The sequence below is a fragment of the Anomaloglossus baeobatrachus genome, chromosome 3, assembly GCF_048569485.1.
Source record: "Anomaloglossus baeobatrachus isolate aAnoBae1 chromosome 3, aAnoBae1.hap1, whole genome shotgun sequence".
In the NCBI taxonomy this organism is placed as follows: Eukaryota; Metazoa; Chordata; class Amphibia; order Anura; family Aromobatidae; genus Anomaloglossus; species Anomaloglossus baeobatrachus.
The window spans coordinates 352321297-352348435 of NC_134355.1; the positions used below are offsets into that span (position 1 = coordinate 352321297).

Sequence of the window (27139 nt, forward strand, 5' to 3'; positions counted from 1 at the left end):
TACAGGCCTAGTTTTCTGGTGCCTCCTAGTCAATTGCTCTGTTTAACCTTGTCCCACCCCTATTTAGCAGCTGTCTGTCAATGTACAGAGTTAAGTAGGAATAAGTGGGTCTCCTGCACTGCTGCTGATGATCCAAAGGAAGATTCCAGGAGACAGAATTAGTAGCGATGCAGTTTACTGTCAACACGTTTCAAAGTCATCCAATTTCTTCATCAAAAAAACTACTTAAGTCTTTGTTTTTTTTCTTATGAGAAAGTTAGATGACTTTGAAATGTGTTGATAATAAACCAAATTACTACTAATTCTGTCTCCTGGAATCTTCCTTTGGATCATCATCAGCAGCAGCAGAAAAGACCTACTTTTTCCTACTTGACAATTTGCCAGTTATCTAACCCGTTGGGCTGCAGGAGTTGATAATTTGTGTGGGGGGTTTATTGTTGTGTACCTCACAACCGAAGAAGGTGGACATTTCCTTTTACAATACTGTCTCTGGTCATCGGATAAGACCCCATTGCTCTATTTTGTTCGCTAGTTTTTTATGCATTGTACAGTGTAGACAGAAAGCTGCCAATCAGTGTTGTGGGCAGGGTTATACAGAGCTAAGAGTTCTGAGCACTGCTATATCTGCAGCAGAGAAAACAGTGATTATATAAAAATGACGACAAACAGCTCAGTAAGTGACATCGCTGCAAGCAGGGTCTCTGTTTCTACATTATGCTGCTCTCAGAATACATATAAAAAAAACGACAAAAACAAAAAAAGAAGTCTTACCCGTAGTCCAAAATTCAATGCTCTAATGCGCTAAAACACAATTAAAAACACAATGAATTGTGTATTTCACTAGTCTATGAGTAAGGTGGTTCCCCACTGAAACGCGTTAGACGTTGGGATTTTTCCCTACATGTTTTTAATTGAGTTGTAACACATTAATGCATTGAATTTTGGACTATGGGTGAGACTTCTTTCTTTGTTTTTGTATGCTTATTCGGTGTTGCCAGCCATCTGATCTCACCTGGGGATCCAGAGGTTATTTGGAGACAAGCCCTTTTTTTTCTTTTTTTTTTGTCCTTTGGTCATACATAGCCAAAACCTGATGACAGATTCCCTTTAACTAGCTGTGTAAAACATTATGAAGGTAGCTCCATCTAGTGGAGGATATATATAGCTAGAATTCTATAAATTTTCAGTAAGAAAATCAGAGATCCTCTATAGAGATATATTATTAAATTATTTGGTGGACATTAATTATAACAAAGGTTTCGTAAATTAGCTCTTGGTAAGGAGAGGTACCAACAATATGACTCAGTATTATGTCTTTGTACACGACCTGCAAATTGTAATTGGATCCCATCCTAGGACAATATACAGCTCATGCACAGAACAGTTCAATGACCATATGCATAATCATTATGGCTAGATATCTGACTTTGTATCAATGTTTTGAAGAATTTGTGTCTGACACTCTGGAAGACTAATTTCCAATATAGAGCAGAGTTTCTCGAACTGTGCGGCTGATCCCCCCAGTGAGGAACATCATAGCTATGGTGAAGTACACCAGAGGAAATAGTTTTCTTTGACTCGATCAAATTATGCACAGATATTTCTTTGGCTAAAGCATGCTATACTATAACTACATTCCGCATTTATTTTAATGTCTTACTGGTTGAGGAGACAAAAAAGTAAAATTTCAGATGGTGAGGCTGAAACATTATCTTGATCTGTACGGTGTGGCCCAGGTATTATTTTAGTCAGTTAGCCATACCAGTAAAAAAAGGTAGAGAAGCCCTGCTCTAGAGAAACATTAAATGGGTTGTACCAAGTGTGGATCCCAAGAACATGAATGTTCGATCATGTGCACCTAAGCTTCATTAATTCTTAATGGGACTGGCAGAGATAGCTATCTGCAGTGTTATGCTGGGTTCACACACAACGACAACGACGTCGCTGTTATGTCACCATTTCCTGTGACGTAACAGCGACCTTACATGATCGCTAGTTAGCTGTCAAACATGTAATTTTAAGCAGTGACGGAGCAGCGATCATAGCAACCTCGACGGTCGTTGGGATGTGTCACACGCGTCGCTGTGCGACGACTCTGACCTTGATAGAGGCGTGGTGCTTACCCCTAGACATGTTTTGCATTCCCTCTTTTCACGCCTCTCTGTTCCGATTGGTGATCACTACAGCGGCGCCTGATTGGGTGACCGTGCCAAACAAAGGAAGACACAAAAAAGAATGACACACTAGCGACACCAGACAGAGACTCTACTACGTGGACTAAAGAATGGAACTTAAAGAATGAAATCACTGTAACGCCTTCAGCAAGTTACCCAATCGGAACGCTGTTATGACCACCAATCGGAGTTGTGGGGGCGTTGTAAAATACACCGCAAAAACACGCCCTTGTCCTGCCTTCAGTCCTACGTCACTGCCTTCAAAGTCGTCGCGACCGTCACTGCTGCGGTGTCAAACACAAGGATGTATGTGGCACAGCGGGATAGTAGCGATCAAAAAATGACCTGGAATATTCAAGAGCGAGCAGCGATCTCGCAGCAGGGGTCTGATCATTGTTATGTGTCACACACAGCAACGTCGCTGTTGAGGTCATTGCTATGTCACAGAAAATGGCGACTTAACAGCGATGTCGTTGTCATCGTCGCTGTGTGTGACACCACCATTAGGCTGGTCTTTGGAAGTGTGAAGTGGAGGTAGACAGATAGACCCCCCACTTCCTTCAAAATTTGCTCCTCAGAGCCCTGATTCTTGTGATTAGTGAGGGTTGCAGTGGTTGGAGTCTAAGCGATTGGGACGTTAGCCCCTATTCTATGGAAATTTGATAGCTTCCAACCTTGCTACAACCTGTTTGAGTCATGAGAAATATATAGATAGGGTACAGTTAAGTCCACATAACAAAATAGAACTCATATACATGATCTGTTTTTACATTTTTCCTTGATCAGTATGAAACCTTGTCTGCCATATATACATAGTAGTTTTGAGCAAAACGATCCCTGCTGACCGGCTATGACGTTCAGTCCTGTTTTCCATGGCATCTTAATCTGGGCTGTCTCAACTTCTATGGCTCTCATGCTTAACCAGACACCCTGAGTATCTTCAAAATGATAGGCCATATACGATGTCATAATGTACGTCATGCCATGATGTCATGATGTTGAAGGCCCTAGAGGTACCCAGGTTGCCAGAAAAAAGATGTCAACTTCCAAACTGTACACTACACTGCTCCACCTGCCATGGGAGACTAAAAGGGACCCCAGTCAAGGGCAGCAGAATTCTTTTTGCGTTATTCTAATAAATCGGTTAGCAAACTGTATATATTAAATTTATAAGACTATTTTTGCACCCAATCAGGTGTCAGTTATCATATTATGTAGTAGTGTACATTAGATAACAAAAAATATTTTAGCTGGTGCTCACTGGGAACCTATTGCTTTTCATCTGCAGTACCTTATACAGTATATGACCCTTACGTGTTTTAGTTGCTTAATCATTTACCCAGACTATTTCCTTAAATAAATACTATTAAAACCACATTTCCAAAGAAACATTTCTTCATCAACATATTCATGTTCAGTTCATTCTGTTTCATAATAACACAGTAAGACTATTAAGGAAGTGAAGTGTCCCTAACTGCAATTGTGGAGAATCAATTGTGCTTTTTCAACATTCAGTTGGTTACGTCCTAAAGAAATGCAGAAAAAGGAAAACTCTTGAAGTTTTCTAATTGGAAAAACCTTGAATAGATGAAAAATATTTAATGTCAAAGCATAGTTACATGGTACGAATATAACGTGTGCAAATGATCATAGTGATTGGACATACCCATTAATGGATGCTAAAGCTGCTCAAGATTATAAACATCATTAGTAAAAATCTGCATATGCTAGATGGAATAAAAAAATAATGTTGCCCAGTTCTATTGTAGACATTACCAAGCAGAACATAACTTGGCATTAGCTTACTGCTCGTGGACTTGGCATGTTTACATCAAAGTGAATGATATAACAATATGGTGGACTGAAAATAGTCAAGTGACATAAAACAAAATGCATTGAAAATAATGCCCATTGTACCCTACATGTCTAATAATTTATTTCTGGCCTTGGCAGCATGATCTTATGTTGTACAGGAACATATGATCACAGTGTATATGGACATATGGTCACATGTTATATATGTCATATGATCTCTTGCATATGGACAAAGATCACATGTTGTATATGGACATATGATCTCATATTGTATGTGGACATATGATCACATGTTGTACATGGTCGTATGATCACATGTTGTATCTAATCATACGATTACATGTTGCACAGTATATGGACATATGATCACATGTATATGGACACATGATCACATGTTGTATATGGACATATGATCACATGTTATATATGGACATATGATCAAATGTTGTATATGGTCATATGATCACATATTGTATATGGTCACATGATCACATGTTGTATATGGTCATATGATCTCATGCTGTACAGGGTCATATGACCACATGTTGCACATGTACATAAGATCATATGCGGTATATGGTCATACAATCACATGTTGTATATGGACATAAGATCATGTGTTGTACATGGAGATATGATCAGATATTGTATATGAACAAAAGATCACATGTTTATATTGACATATGACCACATGTATGTGGACATATGATCACATGTATGTAGCCATATAATCAGTTAATCACATGTTGTATATGGTCATTTGATAACATGCATGTGGACATATGATCACATGTATGTAGCCATATAATCACATGTTGTATATGGTCATTTGATAACATGTATGTGGAAATATGATCACATGTTGTACATGGTCATATGATCTTATGTATATGGACATATGATTACATGTTGTACATAGTCATATGATCAACATGTTGTACAGAATATGGACATATGATCACATGTTGTGTATGGTCATGTGATCACATGTTGTATATGAACATATGATCATATGTTGTACTTGGACATATGATCACATGTTGTATATGGATATAAGATCACATGTTGTAGAATGAAATATGATCAAATGTTGCCAATTTCTAACAAAGTGAAGAAGTCAGTATGTACAAACAAGTATGTATGCCATAGTCACTTGTGTCATGGTTACCCACTGTGTATGGTGATGTCCGAGTATATGGCATGTAACTGCTATGAAGAGAATTTATTGAAAACATTGTGGAACGCTATGTTAAGCTCTTAAGCATCAATGCAAAATCTGTTGTATTGCCCCCAACTATCACAGATCTTTGAGTATTAGCTGCCTTGTTATATGGAGCAGAGTTCTGTTGGGTTCTCCTAGGCTCCGTGGCCCAGGTGCAACTGCAATTCCTGTACCACCTATAGTTATGCCCTGGTTACAGTACCATGCTACTCAATGTCTTTGTATGCAAGTGACCAGCTTCACAAATCGTATGGAGTCCTAGAGTAGCTTGGCAAATTTGTAGTTGTGGCTTGCCACATCTGTCTGCACAGTTAATCATGTTAAAGATAATGGTGATCTATGTTGCATCCAGTTACGCTCTTCTTTATACCTATTTCACTGTTACAACCATCTACTTTGCTGTCAATGTGACTGTCATATGTGGCTGACATTACCCAGTGGCAAAGTAAAACAGTAAAGGACAGACATGAGAACTGCTCCACAGAAACAGTAAGGCACATTTTATGTAAAATGTCAAGAAACCCACGGCTTTTTTTTATCTACCCTTTGTGTTCGAATTGTTATACTATGACAAGAACATAAGGAGTATACTGGTCTTTAAACAGTGCTGGAGATTACCTTCCAATACATATTGCACTTATGGAAGTAATAAGCAGAGAGAAGTTCAGTGTGTGGATTTTAAGCCATTTCTGTGATATGTAAGCAAACATAATCATCATGTATCTCGGTAAAAAACTGCGTCAGTGCAAAATGAGCTGTAGCAATGAAGAATAGTATTTATTCTGTGCTTATGCATACCTGGAAATGAGCCTTACTGTTATCTGCAGAAATCCTTAAGGATTTCATACAATTGATGGTTTATATTGATTAAACATCAGTATTTAAAGGGGCTTTCACATTATTAATGACCCATGTTTACGACAGATTATCAATATCCAATTGGTGGGGTATGTCAATCAGCTGTTTGATGTGGTGGAAGAATTGGATAAGCACTGCAGCCCGTTCTGCTCAATCCTAGCACCATACACAAATAACTTACTTCAAATACTACATGGAATGCCCCAACAAAGTAAACATAGTTAACACCAAATAATACACTCAGACAGACAAATTAAAAAGACACATTCAAATTCATTTAAGGCAGTGTGCATTGTATGGCAAGACATCTCCAAATCATCAGTATCCATCTTTAATATCCTACAATTCATCATAATCAAACATTTCACCAGGGGGTAAAATGTTATAGAAGACACAAAGTCTCAAAAAGAGAAATAACATAATACTTAAAAAAAAAATCTAAATATCAGCTCAGTTATTCACCAAATGCCATATTGCCACAGTATCAGGGCGTCACTGTAGAGGGTGCAGGGACTTGAAGATGCACTGAGGCGCTGGTGCTTGGCCCCTGTAAGAAGACCAATAGTGTTAAAGGCCTGTAAGAGTTGGGTGTCTTGTTGCACTGGGGTCCACAAGCCACAAGATATGCCACTGCACAATATAAAAAGCAATATTGGCAATCACCCCAAAGTGAACTTCACTCCTGCTTCTACTGTGTACATCACAAGAGGCTGCAGTGCTCACCAAGTGCCCCTTCAGATAGCTAATTCTAGGAGTGAGGGGAGACAGATCCTCATGAATTGAATATTGATGACCTATTCGAAGCATAGGCTTAGATATGTTGATTAGGGATGAGTGAACTGCCTGGTGCTCGGTAAGCCTTACCGAGCACCTGAGTAGTGCAAGGAGGAAGACCGCTACCAATTCAATATTGATGGCCTATTCGAAGAATAGGCGTAGATATGATGATTAGGGGTGAGTGAACTGCTCAGTGCTCGGTAAACCTAACTGAGCATTTGAGTAGGGCAGGGAGGCAGACTCCCATCAATTGAATATTGATGACCTATTCGAAGAATAGGCTTAGATATGTTGGTTAGGGATAAGTGAACTGCTTGGTGCTTGGTAAGCCTTACCGAGCACCCGAGAAGTGCGGGGAGACAGACTCCTATCATTCGAATATTGATGACCTATTTGAAGAATAGACTTAGATATTATGATTAGGGATGAGTGAACTGCCTGGTGCTCAGTAAGCCTTACCGGGCACCTGAGTTGTGCAGGGAGGCAGACCCCCACCAATTGAATTTTGATGGCCTATTCGAAGAACAGGCTTAGATATGATGATTAGGGATGAATGAACTGCTCAGTGCTCGGTAAACCTTACCGAGCATCTGATTGGTGCAGGGAGGCAGACCCCCATCAATTGAATATTGATGGCCTATTTGAAGAATAGGCTTAGATATGATGATTAGGGATGAGTGTACTGCTTGGTGCTTGGTAAGCCTTACCGAGCACCCGAGAAGTGCGGGGAGACAGACTCCCATCATTCGAATATTGATGACCTATTTGAAGAATAGGCTTAGATATAATGATTAGGGATGAGTGTACAGCTTGGTGCTTGGTAAACCTTACTGAGCACCCGAGCAACAAGCAGTTCGCTCATCCCTAATCATGATCAAGGAAAACCTCTTTGAGAGCTCTATGGTTATCCATCATGTGGAATAGTAGTTTAATTCTGAAAATGAATAATGTTTTTCTCAAAGATAAACTGGAAGAAATGTTCTGTGTTTGCGATTGACCATTCCTCAAAGTGCAAGGTTTGTGCTAAAATTTGTACTGCTTCCTCATTGCACAATTTACTTCAATTGTAGATTACATCACTTTGCCTATTAAAAGCAATTCGACAATGTGAAAAATATGATACCATCAAGGCAATGCCTTTTGTAGATACTGAAAGGCATCCAGTGTATGCCATGACTGTCAGAAAACCATTATGGCCAGTTGGGTTGCCATGGGCTAACTTCCATTTTTCACACTAACAACATAGAAGGGTGATGATGTTCATAATTACTTATAAGAAAATAAAGATCATTCTTCATTTAAAAAAAATATTGAAAATAGCGTGAGTCTAAAACAAACATAGCAGCACATCAGATCAATATGATCGTAAAAGTGAGACTCCTAAATACAGAACCACGTGTGAGATTGTTTCAAGGGTGAGAATGGCTTAAAAGTGTTACTTGCAGGCTCAGCTGATCTTGGGTGAAGATGATTCATCAGAACTGAAAACTGCCTCTCAATGAAATAGAAAATCTGTTGAAGAGTAAAGTTACACATTTCTGGTTTCTCACCCAATTTTAGTTCTTCCACCTCAAAAACATACATATACAATTGGAATATATCACTTCATATGATATCTGCCAGTATAACCTCCAGCTTGATTTCGAGGCGGTAGCATAGAAATGATGGGAATCCCAGTCTGCTACATACAGTAATATGGAGACTCAGTTCTTTAAAAAGGTGTTGTGTAAAAATGGTTAACACTTATAGTATGGAAATTGTTCTGCGTTCACAGAAACTGCTGCTACATATGGAGTGTCAGGGAATGATGATTCTGATGCCGGAAAGAGGTTTTCATGTCTGACAAAGTTTATGTTAAATTATGCATTCAACAGAGCAGTAAACGGTGAAACAAAGCACTACATTTTTATCTTGATGCAAGTAACGGTTGTAATGTCTTCCCAGAAAGTGCTCAAACATGAAAGAGGGGCTTTAATTCCAAAACCACTTCTCCAAATTACTGACAGATTTGTATTCCTGATGTCTTTTAACATGGTCACATGCTAGGCAAGCATGGGATTCCCAAAACCGGGACAAGTTCACGGTGTAATGTTTCCTCCAGTTAAAGTATGCCAGGTAGCGCTCAGTATCTTTGTTCAGCACTAACAGATAATCTGCCAACTCTCTCGGAGAAAGAAAGTCTTCAACGTGAATAAAAGAATCTGCTGGTATGTAGTTTTCATAGTTTTCTCTTGGAGGTCCTAGCACAATGGGCACAGATCCAGCAAGTAGTGCATTGTATAGTTTTTCAGTTATATAGTCTTTATGAATAGAGTTTTCAAAGGACAAGTAAAATTTGCACGTAGAGATGGTTGGAATCAAGCTTTTGTCGTTCAAGTATTCACCAAATGCCTGGCCATAGGTTAGAATTTCAATGTACTTGGTGAGTTCGTTATAGTACTTTACTCTAACGTGATCTGGATTCCAGTTGCTTACAACCCAACAGACCAACTTATCTTTGCTTGGCACTTCAAATTCAAAGGGCTTTGTGCTTACGACCATAAAGCCATAAGGCACTTGGATGTCTGAGTCACGTCGGTAGGTCAACGTGAGATTAAATAAATGTTCAATGCCACTTTTTTGTGGAGTATGAGTTGGAGATTCGAGATTCATCCAAATCCATTTCTGGAAGGGTGGTCGTGTTTGCAATGGGAGATTGGTCAGATCCCAGCTGATATCTCTATGATGTATTAGCACTGCATGGGATTTGTTGTAGAGAGCACGGTCAGTAGTCAGATGGCACCCATGGATATTAAAAAGTGCCTCGCAGGACTGCAACTCAAATGTTTGTCCAAATGGCCAAACCCAAATAAGAATGATTGTATCATTATAATAATCTTTTTTAGATGAGAAAATATTTTTCATTTTTAGCATAGAATTAGCCGATTCTATAGGACTGGAGATCCAGTTGTTTGTTGGCTTGACATATATCAGTAAACATACTGTGAAGCAAATCAACACGATGCAGACAACTAGAAATGGTCGAAAGATGCCTTTAGATGTTGATGTCATAATTTGCCCTGAAAAACAAAAATGCATTGATATCTTTAATATATATAGTAAGTAAGCGCACAGTTAAATCATGGTTAAAGCGACTAAAACATCAGAAAATTCTGTATTATTCAAACATTTTTCTTATTTTTTATATGACTATACATATATATGAATTATTCTGGTGTTTACACTGGTCACTAGAACAGTCACAATTTAAAGATTCTCTGAGAATGATATAAAATGACATCCCTGATATTATTCAAACTGCTACCCTTCCTAGTTACATGTCAGTACAGGCTGCAGACTTAAGATATACAGTTCCAAAGACCTCTGTTTCAACACACATACCTCAGTCAGCTGCTGGCTCTGATGTATGAAGAAATATTTTAACCCATGTTCTGCTTGATGAGGAGATCTCCAGCTTCATCCCCCTCCTCTGTCAGTCAGACAGCTTTATACCAGTGCACGGAAATTGACTGCTCCCAACTGGAAAACAAACAAACATTGAGGAGAATGAACCTGGAGATCCTGGAAATAACCGCCATTTGGTTCAGATATTTATTCACATATGACCCCTGAAGAAGTGATACGAAACGTGCTTTGGGGTGGAGGGACACTGGACATCATATACTCTGGCACTTTTACAAGGTCTCTTGCAGGTAGTTTGACTTACTTTTAGCACTTAGCACTATGCGCTTTGATTGCATAGCGGACACCCATGCTTTATATCTGCAAGGTTAACATTGATAACTTATACTACCAGATATAGTGTTCTTATATATACTAAAATTAGACCATATATCCCGCTGCCTTGTAACTATTATGCTACTGCACACTACTGTTAGTTGCCCAGGTCCCTCCTTTTGCGGCACATTTCTTGCTTATTGCATATTTGTTATCCTCACTATATTTTATTGTTGTTAAGAAAAATTATATTTTAATACCTTATGCACATGTTCAATTTGTAATGCAACTATTCCTAATCACTATAGGGTTAATTCATTTTTTATTAATTCCTTGTGGACTCTCATTTTTGAACTTATTGATGATACATTTGATAGCCTGACTTAGGTATATGTGATACAGCTCTTGTCAGTTGACACACAGCTCTTGGTACCTATATATCTTCAGTCTTCATCAACTATTGACACGTTACTAGTACGGACTATGGTTCGAATTATATCAGGGATGCCATTTTATCTACTTGTTAGAGAACCCCTTTAAGGACATTTTCTGTTGTATGCAGCTCACAGTTTAGCTTTGCTGTGTTGACTGGGCCAGGGCTATCAAAGAACTAGAATTTTATGACAGCTTTGCTGTTCTGCTTTGACTAATGTTAGATAGCAACATTATAGACTCAGGTAATGCTCCGCATGCATCACTCCTTTTTCCTTCTGTTCTCTATTGAAGGAAATCTTAATCTATCACTTAGTGAAGGCTGTAATGTCACTGTCAATTGACTCTAGTTCATTTCAGCTGCTATACAACATACAAACTCTGCGATGTTCTACATAAACAGTATAGGAAGGAAGTTTGTATTTTTAATATGGAGGTTAAAAAAAAACTATGTCTGTTTTCTTCATAGTTTCCGCATCACAGCTGTCCACAACTTGTGTCTGGTACAAATTGTTCCAGAGCCCTATTCACTTCAAAGGACTTCAAAGGTAAGGCACTTTTTCTGGCAGATAGCATTTTTGTTCCTAATTCTAGACAACCCTCTAAGAATAATTTCTCTATTACAAATGTAAATCTAATAAATCAAAATAAAATACTCGAGATGCTCCTTTTAGTAAAAAAAAAAAAATCTCATGTGTTCAAGGAAGTTTAAGGCATTTTGATAAAACGACATACAAAAAGCAACACGAAGTGCCTATCATCTGGAATTAGAGTTACATAAATGGAGACAAATGAGAACAAATGTCGGTTGCTCTGAGCTAAAAGCTGAACAAGGGAGCTAGTATTTTGCAGTTACTGTGCACAATCATTGAAGCATAAAGCTATTTCACATTGAACTATACCTGGCATACCAACAGCTGAAGATACAGTCAGTTTATATACAGGAGATTGTCTTGAACTTGCCTGAGGGCCATGTGATAAAAGGCTTCTTTGGTACATATGAACATCAATGGATTTTTTTTATTACCTTTAAATAATAAATGTGTCACAAGAAAAGTTGTATTTCTGAAAATGTACCTCATAAAGATCACTAGCCAAACAAAACCCTCTTGGGTGTGAAGTTCAATTTGGTAATTTGGTTAAAATTTGTATTTAGCGAATAGTTAACTATTCGTACTCTCTATGCTGTTAGCAAGTACTGTCCGCTACTCACATATTCGTTATGAGTAGCGGATGCAATGTAAGCCAATGGGAAATACTCGCTAAGTAGCGAGTAACCCGAAAGCCGTACTTTTCGTGCGAGTAGCGAATAGTACGGCTTTCGGGTTACTCCAAATGACTTACATTGCGCCCGCTACTCATAACGAATATGCGAGTTGCGGACAGTACTCACTAACAGCATAGCGTGTAAGAATAGTTAACTACTCACTCAACACTAGTTAAAATCTAAACTAAAAATTGTATCTAACCATTTTTTACTAGCCCCAAAGTTATTTCACGTTAGTCTTCATAAAAAAGATCCACACTACCCTGGTCTGGTGGTTTCTTTTGCTCTTGACCTTGGCAATATTCATTTTTGTGGCCAACATACTCGACATGGCATTCTGGGCATTTCTTGCACTTACCAGGCCCCAACTGGAAGAGGTGTCTAGGTTGCTGACCCAAGGATTTCAACCACCAACTTGAAAGATGCCACAGCTCAGCTGCCATGAAGGACTAGAGTGGATGCCAGACCAGTGCACTGTGGATCTTTTTCTGCAAATGTATTTCACATAAAAGTTGTTCTGGTCTAACTTGAGTTGTAAATAGCTTTTTAGTGACTTAAAAAAATTCAATACTTGGAATTGTTGTTTCATATCTTATTGCTGACATCCAAGTGTAATGTTTACATTAATGCCTATGAGAGTCAACATTAAGCTTTGCTCACATTTGTGTCTAGTGCAGATCCCAAACAAAATGCTGCTATTTTGTTAGGTAAAGTGATTGACACCATTATCAAAAGGTGATGGAATGTATTATTGTGAACAGTATCCATTTTGGCACTTTTGTTAACTACAGATGAGGTGATAATTTAAAATTCAAATTCGCTGACTTCTCCAAATTTTTGCCCAAATTTTGATTTATGGCAAATTTACGGAAATCTAAATATTGTAAAGTTTGTAATTACGCAAAAAATACAATTGGGGGAGACACTACAGTAGAGAGAAACTTATCCAGTGACTGGAGATGGCAAATTACAGTTGATCTCTTATAGTCCTTGTACTAACCACCACAGTACAAGGTCAGATAATATACTAGATGTTGTAGGTGCAGGACATTATGGGATTCCCTCATAGCAAAGCAAAATACATTAGCTTGCACTCTCTCGCTTTAGTGTGCTGTTGGTTGACTAGGTGCAAGCAGTCCACTTAGCAGGATCCAGTGAACCCATAAACCTTTTAACCCCTTTAGAGAGATCTGGAATTTCTGCAAGGTCCAGGAGATCACTGCCTAAGGAAAGGCGGCAGTCCAGAGAGGAATAGTCACCAGGCAAGGTAAAAGAAAAAACCAGGAGGTACAAAAAGGGGCAAAAATTGCAGGCAAGCGAATAGTCAAAAAATCAGGCTAAGGTCAAACTGAAGATGGCAGCAAGGTACAACAACAACAGGCAGGAGAATCGTCAGTAAACAGGCAGAGGTCAAAACACAAGGAACAATAGTACGAGACAAGTAGGGTGTGAACCAGAGTTACAACTGATCAAGAATATTAAAGCTATATCTTCCAAAGATCAGCAGACCATTGAAGGTATAAAAAGGGTGTGGAGCCTTCCAATTGTCTGGAGCTAGGAGTTGATAACTTCAGCTAAAAGGCACACACGACCACAGTCAGACAGTGGTACTTCAAGTCCCAGCCAAACCAAGCTTGGAGGATGGGCAGAGACTGTGCTCACCAGAGCTACAGGTACCGACTACTCTCCTATCAGCAGCATGGCCTACTGTGGAAATACAGCAGCGCCTGGTGACCAAAGCAGAAACTGCAGGAGCAGACTTAGAGATGTGACACTCGGTTCCTGGTGGCTTTTACCACTTTTTTCTGATACGCTGCAGTATTGCTGATTGGCAGAGCTCATACAGCCAGTGCATGATACATGCTGGATCATGCAATATTTATCAGCTGTCAGGTTCTCTTTAAAGGGAACCTGTCATGTGAAAAAATGCTATTAATCTGCAGATATGGAGTTAATCTGCAGGTTAATAGCATTCTATATCCACCTGCCACCTGCAAATTGTACCCTTCTGCAAAGAGGAAAAGAACTTTAATCCTCCCGACATCATTCTGTTTTCAGTCATGGAGACAGTGCTGGCGCAGGTTCAGTCACCACTCTGTGTAACCGCCCCCGCACTGACTGACAGCCTTGTCTAATGTTGAGTGGCTGTCAGCCAGTTTGGGGGGCATCGCTACAGCCACCGTTCTCCATACACAAAGCAGTGACTGAACCCTTACTGACACCTCCTCTTTGACTGAAACCCAAATGCTGCTGGGAGGGTTAAACTTCTTTTCCTCCTTGCAGCAGGGTTTAATGTCCAGGCGCCAAGCAGGTTTAGAATGCTATTAACCTGCATATTAACCCCATATTTGCAGATAAATAGCATTTTTCCATGTGATAGGTTTCCTTTAAAAGACTCAGTTGCTGACATCTTAGACCTCCTGTGAAGCACAGCCAAGGGCTTAGCTTCAAAGGAGACTGTCATATTTTTTATATACTGAGATACTATGGTATTGCAGAATACTGCATATTGTGGTATTGTAATATATAGAACAATCGATAAAAAGATCACAGGCTGAAGTCCCTAAAGAGGACTAAAAAATAAAGTAAAACATTAGAAAAGTTGATGTATACGTAAAAGCTCGACCCATTAAAATCTAAAATGAATAAATTCATAAAGTATATAACTGTAAAGAAAAAAAAATCAAAAAATCAGAATGATGGTTTTTCTAATACCACACCTGCATAAGAAATGAATAATATAAATAAGAAAAAGTAATAATAATAATTTCAGCTCGCCAGTTAAAAAAACATACAAACTTCATTTTGTCTGAGGGAATGTCTATTTTTGATCTGTATACTGTCTGTTAAAAAACTGACATTTCATGGGCATCACTAAGACAAACCCTATTCAAGTAAGCCATTCAGATGAGCATTTTATTTTATGGACTAATTCTGCGTGAAAAAGTAAATCTAATACAAATTATCCACATAGCATCTGTTTTTCTGCAGTTACATTGTAGTTCTTATTTGGTCTTGTAAATGGTAATAAGTCGTGATATAAAAAAGTGATGTTGTGTCGATTGCATACTGACCACCATATGAATGAAAATGAATTTTTTTTTTATAAATTAAAATGGGATGATTTTTTATATTCTTGTGTGCACCCAACCTCAGCTGGAGAATCATGTTGCTAAGTCATTTACAGAACACTGTAAAAACAAGACCAAAAACAATGGTGAAAATGTTTGGGTTTTTTTACAATATTTCCTGCACTTGGAATTTATTCCCATTTTTCATTATACTAGCTATTCAAAACTATAGCTATCCTGCAAACAAGTGGAAAAGTAATGGCAGAAAAATAGTTATGGCTCTTGGAAGACGGGGAGGAAAAAATAAAGTGCTAAAACAAACAATAGCTGTGGTGGGAAAAGGTACATTTAGTTCTTCTGCTCATAAGATTGACAATAACACAATTATGAAATGCTGACATGAATACAATCTCAGTATAAATTGGTTTTCTAGACCTTTTGGTTTTTTATCTTATTTCTAGGGTTCCAATTATTTGGTATCTAACTATCACAATCTCATTATCTTATTGTGTTCATCCATCCTAATTGGATAGTAAAAAATAAGAAGGATCCCATAACATTTAGAAAAATATTTCAGTTTTGAGCACAAAATCAAAGTGCTGTGTTTATTTTAGAATTAGACCACAAAGACTGAACATATGAAAATGCAATGTCAAGGGCATTTTTGTGTTATGACTGATTGATGGACAAAAAAGAGGACTAATTTATCTTTTATAGGCGGCCAGTTATGCAGCCTCCTTAAGGTCTGCAACACACATCCGTGCTGCCGGCACGTGTTTGTCATTTTTTACAAGTACCGGCGGCACGGAGACACATTAAGCAATGCTACCCTATTGTAGCAGGCACACACACGTAAAACCACACGGAACATGTGTCCGTGTGTGTTTGTACGTGTGTGCGTTTTTCAAAGCGCTGACATGTCAGTGTTTTCTCCCGCAGCACGGGTGTCACACGGCCCGCACCCGTACCACACGGGTGTAGTGTGGATGCGGTCCCGTGTGACACGCGCCGGAGAAAACACACGTGTCAGTGAAAAAAAACATTTACTCACCTTTTCCAGCCCTCCTGTCTCTGCCGCTGCGGCCTCTAGCTGCTGACCGCCGCTCATTATTCTCATTTAATATTCACTTTACTGCCTGGCAGCAGCAGCAGCGGGGAGTCGGGAGGGCTGGAGACCGAGGATCAGCACCACGGACAGCAGCGCGGAAAGCAGGAAGGACCAGGTGAGTAAGTAAATTACCGGTTCTACGTGTGCTATCGCGGATAGCACACGTAGAACACACGTGGCCCACACGTACCAGAGACACGTACTTACCTGCATGCAACACGCAGGGGAAATACGTGTCTTTCGGCACGTGCGTGAATTTCACGTGAGTGGGGCAGGGGCCTAAGGGGGTTTTCTGACTTTTTGCTAAAAGTAGGACTGTTCGGGTTTCCTCAAAGTATTCCTGTTTCCTTCCAGAATTCAGGACCTGAACCCAAGTGGGGAGAAAGATGATTATGTCTGTAAATCATTGAGGATAATAATGGAGCTTTATAAGCAAGTAAAATAAACTTGCTGGGTTGATGGCTATATTTCCAATAAAATCTAGTGATGAGCAAGCATGCTTGGACTGCTCGTTACTCGATCAAGCATCGGTACTCGGCACACTCGATATTCGGCCGAGTATCGCAGGTGCTGGAGCGCCATTTTTGAGTCCGAGCCACACATATTTTGCAGCAGTTTTTCAGCCACTAAACATTTGGGGATTGATGGCCAATCACAGTAATGTGGTACCCATTTTGGCTACTGGCATTACTGTGATTGGCTGATGGCATCGCATCATCAGGTCTTATATGAGACCCGGGGATGCAATGCTCGGCACAATGCAGTTCAGGGAGAGTTAATGTAGAAGGGACAGCTTAGATTACAGCAGGATTTTACACTTGCACCATTTAGTGTCTTCCGTGCTCTAAAGGCCCAGTCACACACAACGACTTACCAGCGATCCCGAAAACGATGCGACCTGATAGGGATCGCAGGTAAGTCGCTGGGAGGTCGCAGGTGAGATGTCACACAGCCAGATCTTACCAGCGATGCAGGAACAATACAGGTCGCAGTAGCGACCTGTATAACGATCTCAGCAGTCACTGTGACCCTGTCACACAGTGTCAAACACAGCGATGTGTCCTGCCCAGCAGGACATCGCCTTTGAAGAAAATGACCTGGACCATTTGGCAACGACTAGCGATCTCACAGCAGGGGCCTGATCGCTGGTAAGTGTCACACATAACGCGATCGCTAACGGGATCGCTACTGCGTCACCAAAACGGTGACTCACCTGCGATCTCACTAGCGATCTCGTTATGTGTGACAGTACCTTAAGAGTTATCATTACCTAGTGTCTGTGAATAGGAGTAAAGTACAACTATCCACATATGCCTAGTATGACTTATGTAGCAGATGAAAAGTTATGAAAACCAGTAGAAGAAAACCAAAACTTATACATTTCTCTTATGTATGCACGTATGTGCCAGTAGGCATGGGTAAGTCCACCTCTCCAGACCAGAATAGACAAACTGGCACTATAAGAAGAGTCCAGCCAGGATAAATAATAAATAAGAGGAGAGTGAATATGACTGGTTCTCCCATAGCATGTGACAAAAGGATATTAACAAACAGACCAGCAGAGATTAACTCGTACCTAGGAACTACAAGTCTGTGAGCCAATGCCCGGAGTCTCCCTTCGCTGATCACAGACATAGGAGAAGTTTAAAGACAGAGTGCAAGAATCTGGTGCTTCCATAGATCCTGATGCCACCATGACAGTTGGTGATGCTTGCAAAAAAACCCTTTGTGAAATTATTTTACCTGTGTGTGTTTTTAATTAACTTTACACTAACTGTGTCAGTAATGGGGGTTTCTGATAGACACCTCTCCATTACTAATCCCTGGGATTGATGCCAGCTGACAATTCACAACTGACATCAACCTCATTAACCTATTATGCTGATTGTCACTGCACAATCAATGAGGAAGAGCTGGGTAAAGCGCCAGAATTGGCGCATCTAATGTGTTGCGTCAATTTTGGGGTGTCTGCAGGCTGCTAATTTTAGGCTGGGAAGTGCCAAATAACCATGGCTTTTCCCAGCCTATAATACCAGCCATCCAGCTGTCTGCTTTACCCTGGCTGGTTATCAAAATTAATAATTTAATTTTCTACTTCTCAGAAGCAACCTGGGAGTCAGAGATGCATTCAGGCATCTTCTCAGAGGATTTTTCCGGCCTCCCCTACCCTCTAGAGGGGTCTGCCAGAAAAATGCTCAAATTCCCCATAGACTTCCATTATACTTGTTACTCAAATCGAGCCCATCCGAGCACTGGATTCGCTCAATTCGAGTAATGAGCACTCGAACACTTTAGTGCTTGCTCATCACTAGTAAAATGTTTATTTTATCAGCAGGGGATTATTACTAGGGGACTAGTAACTCTGCTGCTAGAAAGTCTTTGTTTTATTCATGTTAAAGTGCTAACTCTGCACCCCCATGCTGCAGCCCTTCATATTCATAAGCTTTGCTTAAGCAAACCCCCACCACTGCTTGAAAGCTTTCTGCCTATGTATAGTGTACACAGAAAGCTGTCAATATGTGATGTGGGCATGGTTATATAGAGCTTAGCATTCAGAGAACTGGTAGATCTAAAGTGGATAAAACAGGAATTTTATCAAAACTGCAGCAAAAAGCCTGGAATTGGGGGATCAGGCTATATCATGCATTCTGCTTTCACCTGTGGCAACAAAAATTTAGTGACATATTCCTTTGAAGTCAACATTGTAATGCCTATGTATCCATAGGCTCTGGGTAAAATACTGTTATTGTAGAGGGGTTGGCTATTGTGCCATTTTTTTTCTGCCATACCGTGTTCAGAATTTTTAGTTCTAGTAGTTCCTTTTATAACAAAAATAGATTTCTACTTGTAGAGCGTGAGCTCTCCTGGGGTGTAATGGAACATTTTTTATATCACACATCCTTTTTGTAGATACTTACATTTTCTCTCTGTTACTATCTAGAGAGAAGATAGCAGCAAGCTTCTTCTATCTCAAGCGCACACGGAGTTGGATTGAATCAGCCAGAGATAAGAAATTTCATAACACAAAGTCTCATATCTCACTTCTGTGAAAGACTTAGGGATAGATGGAACAGTCTTAAAAAATAACCTGCCAACAGGGATTTTAAATTAGTTCAGAATGTGAGACTAAGATATGCGACAAAGAACAGAAAAACCGAAAGACTGGAATTCCAAAATTGTACAAGTGTTATAGGACGATAATAGCTGTGTAAAGATGGGCACTTTTATATTGTTTCCTACAGCCTTGCTCATTAATGAATAACATTATCTAACTCTATGCTTTGAAAATGATTTACTTATTTTTCGAGATTGCCTTCTTTAATGTGTAATTATTTGGATGTCTCAACAGCAAATTGTATCTGACAGTCCTCTTGGTTAACTATGTACCGTAGTATATCCTCTTCCAAAAATAACTTCCATGTATATTTAGAAATCAGTGTCCTCCTCACCTTAACCTCCTCTGACTCTGACATCCGCTTTCATTACTGAAATGACAGTTTTTTTCTCTTGATTTTTTTTTTATGATGTCATAATTCTCTAGAGTTCTATTTCCATTAATGAGTCACATAAGAGAATTCCAAAATAGAATACATTTACTTCTGTAATTCCACTAGTATCTTAAGACTGAAGGAAACATGTATAAAACAAATTAAAGATTACTTCTAATGGAACAAGCTAAATGAATCAACTAACACATAGCACAATTTACATTTACATTTATATTATTATATTTATATTACAATTTATTATCCATTTATATTATATAATTTATTATTATTATTATTATTATTATTATTATTATTAGTATTATTATTAATAATAATAATAATAATAATAATAACAATAATAATTTAATATTCTATAATTTATATTTACAATTTATACTACAATAGTGAAAGTTTGAAACACCTTGTTTTATCAATAAAAAATAAAATAAAACATATTTTGTAACACCTCTTCTATAAATTCAAATTAAATGTGCAAGAATAAAATAAATAAAAATGCAAGAATTGTTGTTTTGGTCACTCCACATCCCACAAAAATGAGAATTTTATGACATTTTTTTTTTTAACGCACACAATTTTTTTTTAATTCACACAAGGACGTGCCGGATTTTTCTCTTTGCCTTAATGTGAACTTAGTAAAAAGAAAAAAAAATTGTAGAGTCAAGCTGTCATTTTTGCAATTTTTATCACCACAATTTTGGCTTTCTAAGGTTGAAATGACCTTAAAAAGCCGAAATTGTGGTGGGAAAAATTACAAAAATGGCAGGTTGACTCTACAATTTATTTTCTTTTTAAAGAAGAAAAAACAAAAAGCCAGCACCAAATGTGCACTACAGCACTAAACATTCCAAACTGTACTTATTATAAAAAAATTTTTTTTTATTTTCTTTTTACAAAGTTCATATTAAGGCAAAAACAAAGAGAATTAAAAAAAAAATTTGTGTGAATTATTATTATTTTTTTTTTAAATTCTCATTTTTTTAAAGATATTTCTACAATAAAAAGAAACTACATGAAGTTTGGTATTTCAGTAATTATACTGACCATGAAGAATCACGTTGTAGGTAATGTTTACTGTGCAATTAGAGTCATAAATACTAAATCGAAAAAAAAATAATCTGTTTTTTCACATTTTTCAGCACAATGCACAGTATACTAAATTCAATGGTGTCAAAAATACAACTTGTCTAGAAAAAAAAAGCCCTAGTACGGTTATGTCGCCCCCCAAAAAAATAAAAAAGGTATGGCTCATAGAAGAAAAGGGGGAGAAATGAAAGAAAAATATAAATATCTGCATCCTGATGGAATTATATTGCTTAGAACTCCCAGGACTAAAATGTTCTGATATGACATTACATTGTGTGAGCACTGCAGCCAATTACTGGCCTCATCGGTCACATGCCCTACTTACTAATATCACTTATGAGGTTAACAAATGATACATTTTATGCGTTTATATATTTTTTTAACACTCTCTGAGTTTTTGGGGGTCATTTTACTTGTACTACATATAGTATTTTGATGTCAGATCTTTCATCCTACTTTTGGAGAACTTTTCATGAATATGCCGAATTTATCAAGTCCAATGTGACTTGACAACCTAAATAGTGTTCATAAAAATACATGCATATAAAGCGTTGGCTATGAATTTGAGAAGGGAAACACTCGTCCTCTAAACACATTTCTTTTTGAGTATAATGAGAAACAATGAGCATGAAATCACAAAATGCAAAACACTCACATGCCTATTAGCTTGCCTCAATTCCTGCTGATATGTGTGTGCACCTTTTTTTAGTTACAAAGAATATTTTACCGGTAATATCAGCATAACAGTCACTTTTGTATTGAGGCTAGGAGCATGAAGGTGAAACAAGAAGCATCCAAAATCCAATTAAAAATTGTTTATTTTCACATCATCACTATTTTAGCTTCTCGTGATTTACATTTTGCAAATAATAGTAGGATCAGGAATTGTTTCATGCTTCCTTTGCTGATGAAATGCGGCCGAGTTAGCACTATGGGGATGCCACGGTGGTGCTTAAATTGAAGAAAAGGATAAGAAAAAAAATATTGAAATGTAGATTTCTGAAAAATCTTTCGGAACCTCTCATTTCAATCTCAAAGAAAGAAGTAAATATTGAAAAAAATAATAATAATTCTGGTCTAATGTTATAATATACTAACCCCTTCACGACTGGCCGATTTTGCGCTTTCCGGTTTTTTTTGCCTTCCTTCTTCCGAGAGCTGTCACTTTTTTATTTTTCAATCAATCTGGTCATGTGAGGCCTTGTTTTTTGTGGAACGAGTTGTACTTTTAAATGAAACCATGAGTTTTACCATATAGTGTACTGGAAAATGGCAAAAAAATTCCAAATGTGTCAAAATTGCAAAAAAAAGTGCAATTGCACTATTGTTTTTGCGATATTTTATTCCCTGTGTTCACTATATGGTAAAACTGATATGTGGGTGTGATGTCTGAGGTCGATGTACGTTCATAGACACCAATCATGAATAGGTTTATGTTTATCTAAGGGGTTAAAAAAAATCAGAACTTTGTCCAAAAAAGTGGCGTATGTTCTGCGCCATTTCCCACAAACCATAGCATTTTCATTTTTCAGGATCTATGGCTCAGTGACGGCTTATTTTTTTGCGTCTTAGGCTAACGTTTTAAACTGTACTATTTTTGCACCGATGCTACATTTTGATCGCCTGCTATTGCATTTTGTGCAAAATTTGCGGCAACCAAAAAACGTAATTTTGGCTTTTGGAATTTTTTTTTGCTACGCTGTTTACCAATCAGATTAATTTATTTTATATTTTGATAGATCGGGCATTTCTGAATGCGGCGATACCAAATGTGTGTTTATTGTTTATTATTGTAACTCTTTAATTTTCAATGGGGCGAATTGGAGTGAGTTTAACTTTTAGGTTTTTTTATTTTTTTTTAAATTTTTCAAAATTTTTGAAAAACTTTTTTTGTATTTTACTAGTCCTCCTAGGGGACTTTAATGATCAGCAGTCTGATGCTCTTTCATATCTGCTGCTCACAGCTGTACAGCTGTGAACAGCAGATATGCTCATCTCCTGTCTCACACAGTTTTTGGCTAAGTGAAACAGGAAGTGACTCATGTGAGCTACAGGAGTCATCACATGACCCTGTGCTACCAGGACAACCATCAGATCCATGTGATCACATCACGTGACTTCCGGTGGCGGTCTGTGAGTATGCGATTACCACGATCGCTGTTAAAATGGCCCTGTCACATCTTGACAGCGCCATTTAAGGGGTTAAAAGGTACAGGTGGAAAGCAATTCCACTGGAACCTGTGAGGCACACATGTCACCTGTACAAATCAGCTGACATGTGTGCAAATCCCCATCTGCAGCCCGCAGCAGCAGTAGGAATTAACATTATGACCGCTAGGACGTAAGATTACTGCCCGCGGTCATTCAGGGGTTAATATTATATTTTTCTAGAGTTTTTAGAGTTCACTGTCTCTTTGGTAAAACTGAAAAGTTTAGTCGGAGTCCCTAGTTAGGACTCAAGGGACCCCAAGAACTCTCTACATTGGTAATATTTTGGTGTGAAGTTGCTCTTTGTGCAGTGATATACATACAGATGTGTCATCCTTATTTAGATGCATGATCTGTACCAGTCTCTACATTTCTATTATAAAGTAGACAGCTGCATGAATTTTTAAATAGATTTACAAAAAAAGAGTCAGCATACCTTGTGCTTAATTATTTAACCCTCAGCTCTTTTTGAGATTTTTGGTCCAGTGGGCAGTCCTATCAGTAGTTGACCGCTATCTTTGGATAAGTGTGTGACGCGCCTGCGGGGTGTTGGGGGATTCACTCGTCACCATGCTGGTTTGGACATTTGGGTTGTCACAGTGGCCTGGCCTGGCTCCGTGATCCCGCGGTGTCAACCAAAATGATGTAGGATGATGGTTGAAGTAGTTGTCTTTTGTGACGACACCTGTGTTATGTGTCCAGGAGGGGAGCCACCACTGCACAAGGTCTCTCTCTGCTGGGGCAAATGGTAATGCAGCTCAGATATTGCAGCTCTCCACAGGCAGCGCTAGGCCTCAGGGAGGATGTTAAGAGTAGTTGTCCACCCCAGTGTGGGAAGCGCAGGGTGCGGGAAGGATCAGGCGACACAGCGGTTGCAGTTTAAGGTGTTTACTCACTGAGTTGCTGATGCCGTTGGACTGCCAGACTCTGCTGTGATGGGCTCCAGATGATCCCGGATAGTTCGGGTGTCAGTATCCATGGCGTACTTCGTGAGTCCTTCCTCCCTGCGCTCTGTTATGTGAGTCCCTGTGACTTGAAGCTACACAGGGACCCGAGTCATGGGGGTGGTTATGTTCCCCATCTTGTATAGCAGACAGCGCTGGTCTGTTGATGGGCCGCCCTATGGTCACAGCTCCTGGTTCTATATGCTGCTTTGCCCCGGGCGCTGTTGTGGACCAGAGAACTTGAAATCCTCCACCCGGCGGATTCTACTGGCAGGCCGTGAAGTGTCCACCAGCCTAGGGCTCCACATCCTTAGTTGTGTGCCCGTCCTGAGGGAGCTATTAACTATCCCCTGAGCAACCATGTTCTCCTGCATCTCACTTTGTTCCCGGCGGTGTCTCGAATCTCCAGAGTGTGTGTTTGTCTCCTACTCCCCTGATCAGTTGCCCTGCCCACTCGAGTCCCAGAGTTAGGGGGTGGAGGTCCCAGACGATATGGTGACCATCCTAAATTACCCTACCCTAACCCTGTTCCAGTGAGAGAGCAACTGGCTTATGTGTGGTTGTGGATGTTGTGAATCGGCACTAACCTCCTTCTTACCCGAGATGAGTACCGCACCTCTGATGAGATGCAGTACCCTGTGGTGACTGAAGCCTCAGGGGCACCACATGTGCATACTGAGACAGCTGTCAATCACTAATAGAACCGCCCACTCTACCGAAAATCCAGGAAAGAGCAGAGGATTAAATGATGAAAATATAACCTATACTGAACCTTTTCTCCCCAAACTATATATCAGTCTACTCCTGTACTATACCATGATGCTTGTAGGTTGGACTGTATTTTCATGATTACAGGTTACCCTTAAGGAGTCCAATTTCTCACTGTACAAATTTATTACATGATAACATTTTAAGCAGTGTTTGAGTCAAGTAACAAAAACTTAGTGGCCTCATTTTGACGCATATGGCATCAATGTCTCCTGACAGAATATCACAAAATCATATATTTTTTTTCAATGTTGGTCAACTCATGCCACTCATCTTCAGAATATGTCGATTCAAGAGGTAATGTAAGGTAGGACACATCTGTAAAGCAGTTCCAACTGCTAGAGGCCCTTGTAAGAGAACCCAGCTTTGGTTCGTCCCATCTACTCTATGATTTGGTATGAAGAACCTGTACTTGACTAACAATGAATAAGGACCCGCATCCTAAACGCTTTTGTTGTTCATAAGCTATCTAACATGGATTATTTTTTGGATTTTATGTCTTGATGTTGCAAATTTTTATGAAATTTTGGAAAAATAAAGGATGAGTTCTTAAAATGTTGCCAATTGCTGGATATTCCTATTCCTCTTGTGCTCCTGCTGACACCCAGTTGGACGTCTTCTCCTGCTGGTGAGCTGACCCTTTTCTTCTTGTTTCAACCTGTACTTGACTCACACAAGCAGAAATAGTAAATCACGTGGGCGTGCATTTGGCATCAAGGGCCATGGAAAGGCACAAAAGGGGAACATGAACACCATTCCTTTTTGACAAAACCCAGCCAGCTTATTTCATATTTGCTTAATGCCCCCTTCGCTTCTTTCGCTCTGTCTAGGTATAAGCTGTAATGTAACATTGAAATGTTCTCATCATTGCAGTAAGTATTTGGAATCCTTATCAGCTTCTTGAATGTAGAGAAGACATTAAAAAAAATTGTTTAAAAGAACAGAGAGTCCTCAGTGGTTGATACCTTTTAATGGCTAACTGAAAAGATGGTAATAATTGCAAGCTTTCGAGACTACTCAGGTCTCTTCATCAGGCATGGTATAACACAAAATCTGAAGAGTCACGTATTTATACACAACAGGACTTAGAATAGTGCAGTAAAAAAAAAAAAAAAAAAAAAAAAACAATTTTTTTTATCTCTACTGGCTAACACGGTACAAAGATATATTTTACTTGTATCAAAAGAGAAGACATTAGTCACTTTAAGTTGCTGCCTCAGCCCATTCTTCACTGTCATTGTGCTGAACCAGTGTCAGGAAAGAGCTATAAAGATTTCACAGTAAATTTTTGTTTTGGAAAAGTTGCATAATGACTTCAATACTGTCAAGTCAGGAAGACGGAAGATTATAAACCAACATCTCGAAATGTTAATGTTTTGAATATTTAAAGGTTTCTTGTACGGTTGCCAGATTGAACCGTTCTTACTGCCGCTATATATAATCCATGATGCTAATGGTGATTAGATGTGTTAATGTCTCTTCCAGGATCAGAAGATGAGACATTAACTTCAATCTTAAAGAAAAATCATCATCATGCTTTACTAATCATGTTCTGCTTCTACTGCCCACAGATGGGCTTTAGTCTGCTCATTTTCCTGCGATAAATTGCAGACATGTGGGATAGTCTATGTATTTATTGACAGTGCCATCATAGTATGAGTAAAACTAATGTCCTGAGCTGCGTGGAGCAGTACACAGATTGCAAGTGATTGTCTTTTTCTTATTAGTTTTTCACATTTACAGTGTAATAGGTGCCTAGGACAAGATTCGTAAACAGCCTATGAGCATTACTTATGGATGTCTTAGCTTCTCATTACCGGGTAGTTGTGTCCATGGAGGGTATTCAATTCTGGTGCTTATGTTATACAAAACAATTTAGAGATATACTTGTTTGAGTAGTCAGCAGCTGTTTAGTGCAATGCTAGACCAGTTACACACAGTGGTATCTAAAAGTTTCGGCACTCCTGGTCAAAATTACTGTTATTGTGAACAGTTAAGCGAGTTAAAGATGAAATGAACTCTAAACGGCATAAAGTTAAAGATGACACATTTCCTTTGTATTTCAGGCAAAAAAAAATTAAATAATCCTTTCATTTTAAAAATTGCAAAAAGGAAAATGGGCAAATGAAAACGTTTGGGCCCCCTTGGAGATTTGAGTGCTCAAATAACTTTGACCAAGGTTTCCA

The 27139-nt window shown here is 38.9% G+C and overlaps 1 protein-coding gene across 7 annotated transcripts in view; it reads right to left on the reverse strand.

Annotated features, from left to right (window-relative positions):
* Positions 1–342: 342 nt before the first annotated feature.
* FUT9 (fucosyltransferase 9) overlaps positions 343–27139 on the reverse strand; it is a 380693-nt gene continuing 353896 nt past the window's right edge. For 3 of the 7 annotated variants that reach the window (XM_075340110.1, XM_075340111.1, XM_075340114.1), the window contains 2 exons: positions 10228–10365; positions 343–9905 (listed from right to left, as the gene is read on the reverse strand). In XM_075340110.1, the coding sequence (XP_075196225.1) occupies positions 8818–9897 (1080 nt within the window). In that variant the 5' untranslated portion in view covers positions 9898–9905; positions 10228–10365 and the 3' untranslated portion in view covers positions 343–8817. Of the gene's footprint in view, positions 9906–10227; positions 10366–19359; positions 19530–19890; positions 19939–27139 lie in introns of those variants that run through there. The other 4 variants (XM_075340113.1, XM_075340112.1, XM_075340117.1 and 1 more) reach the window with 4 other exon arrangements.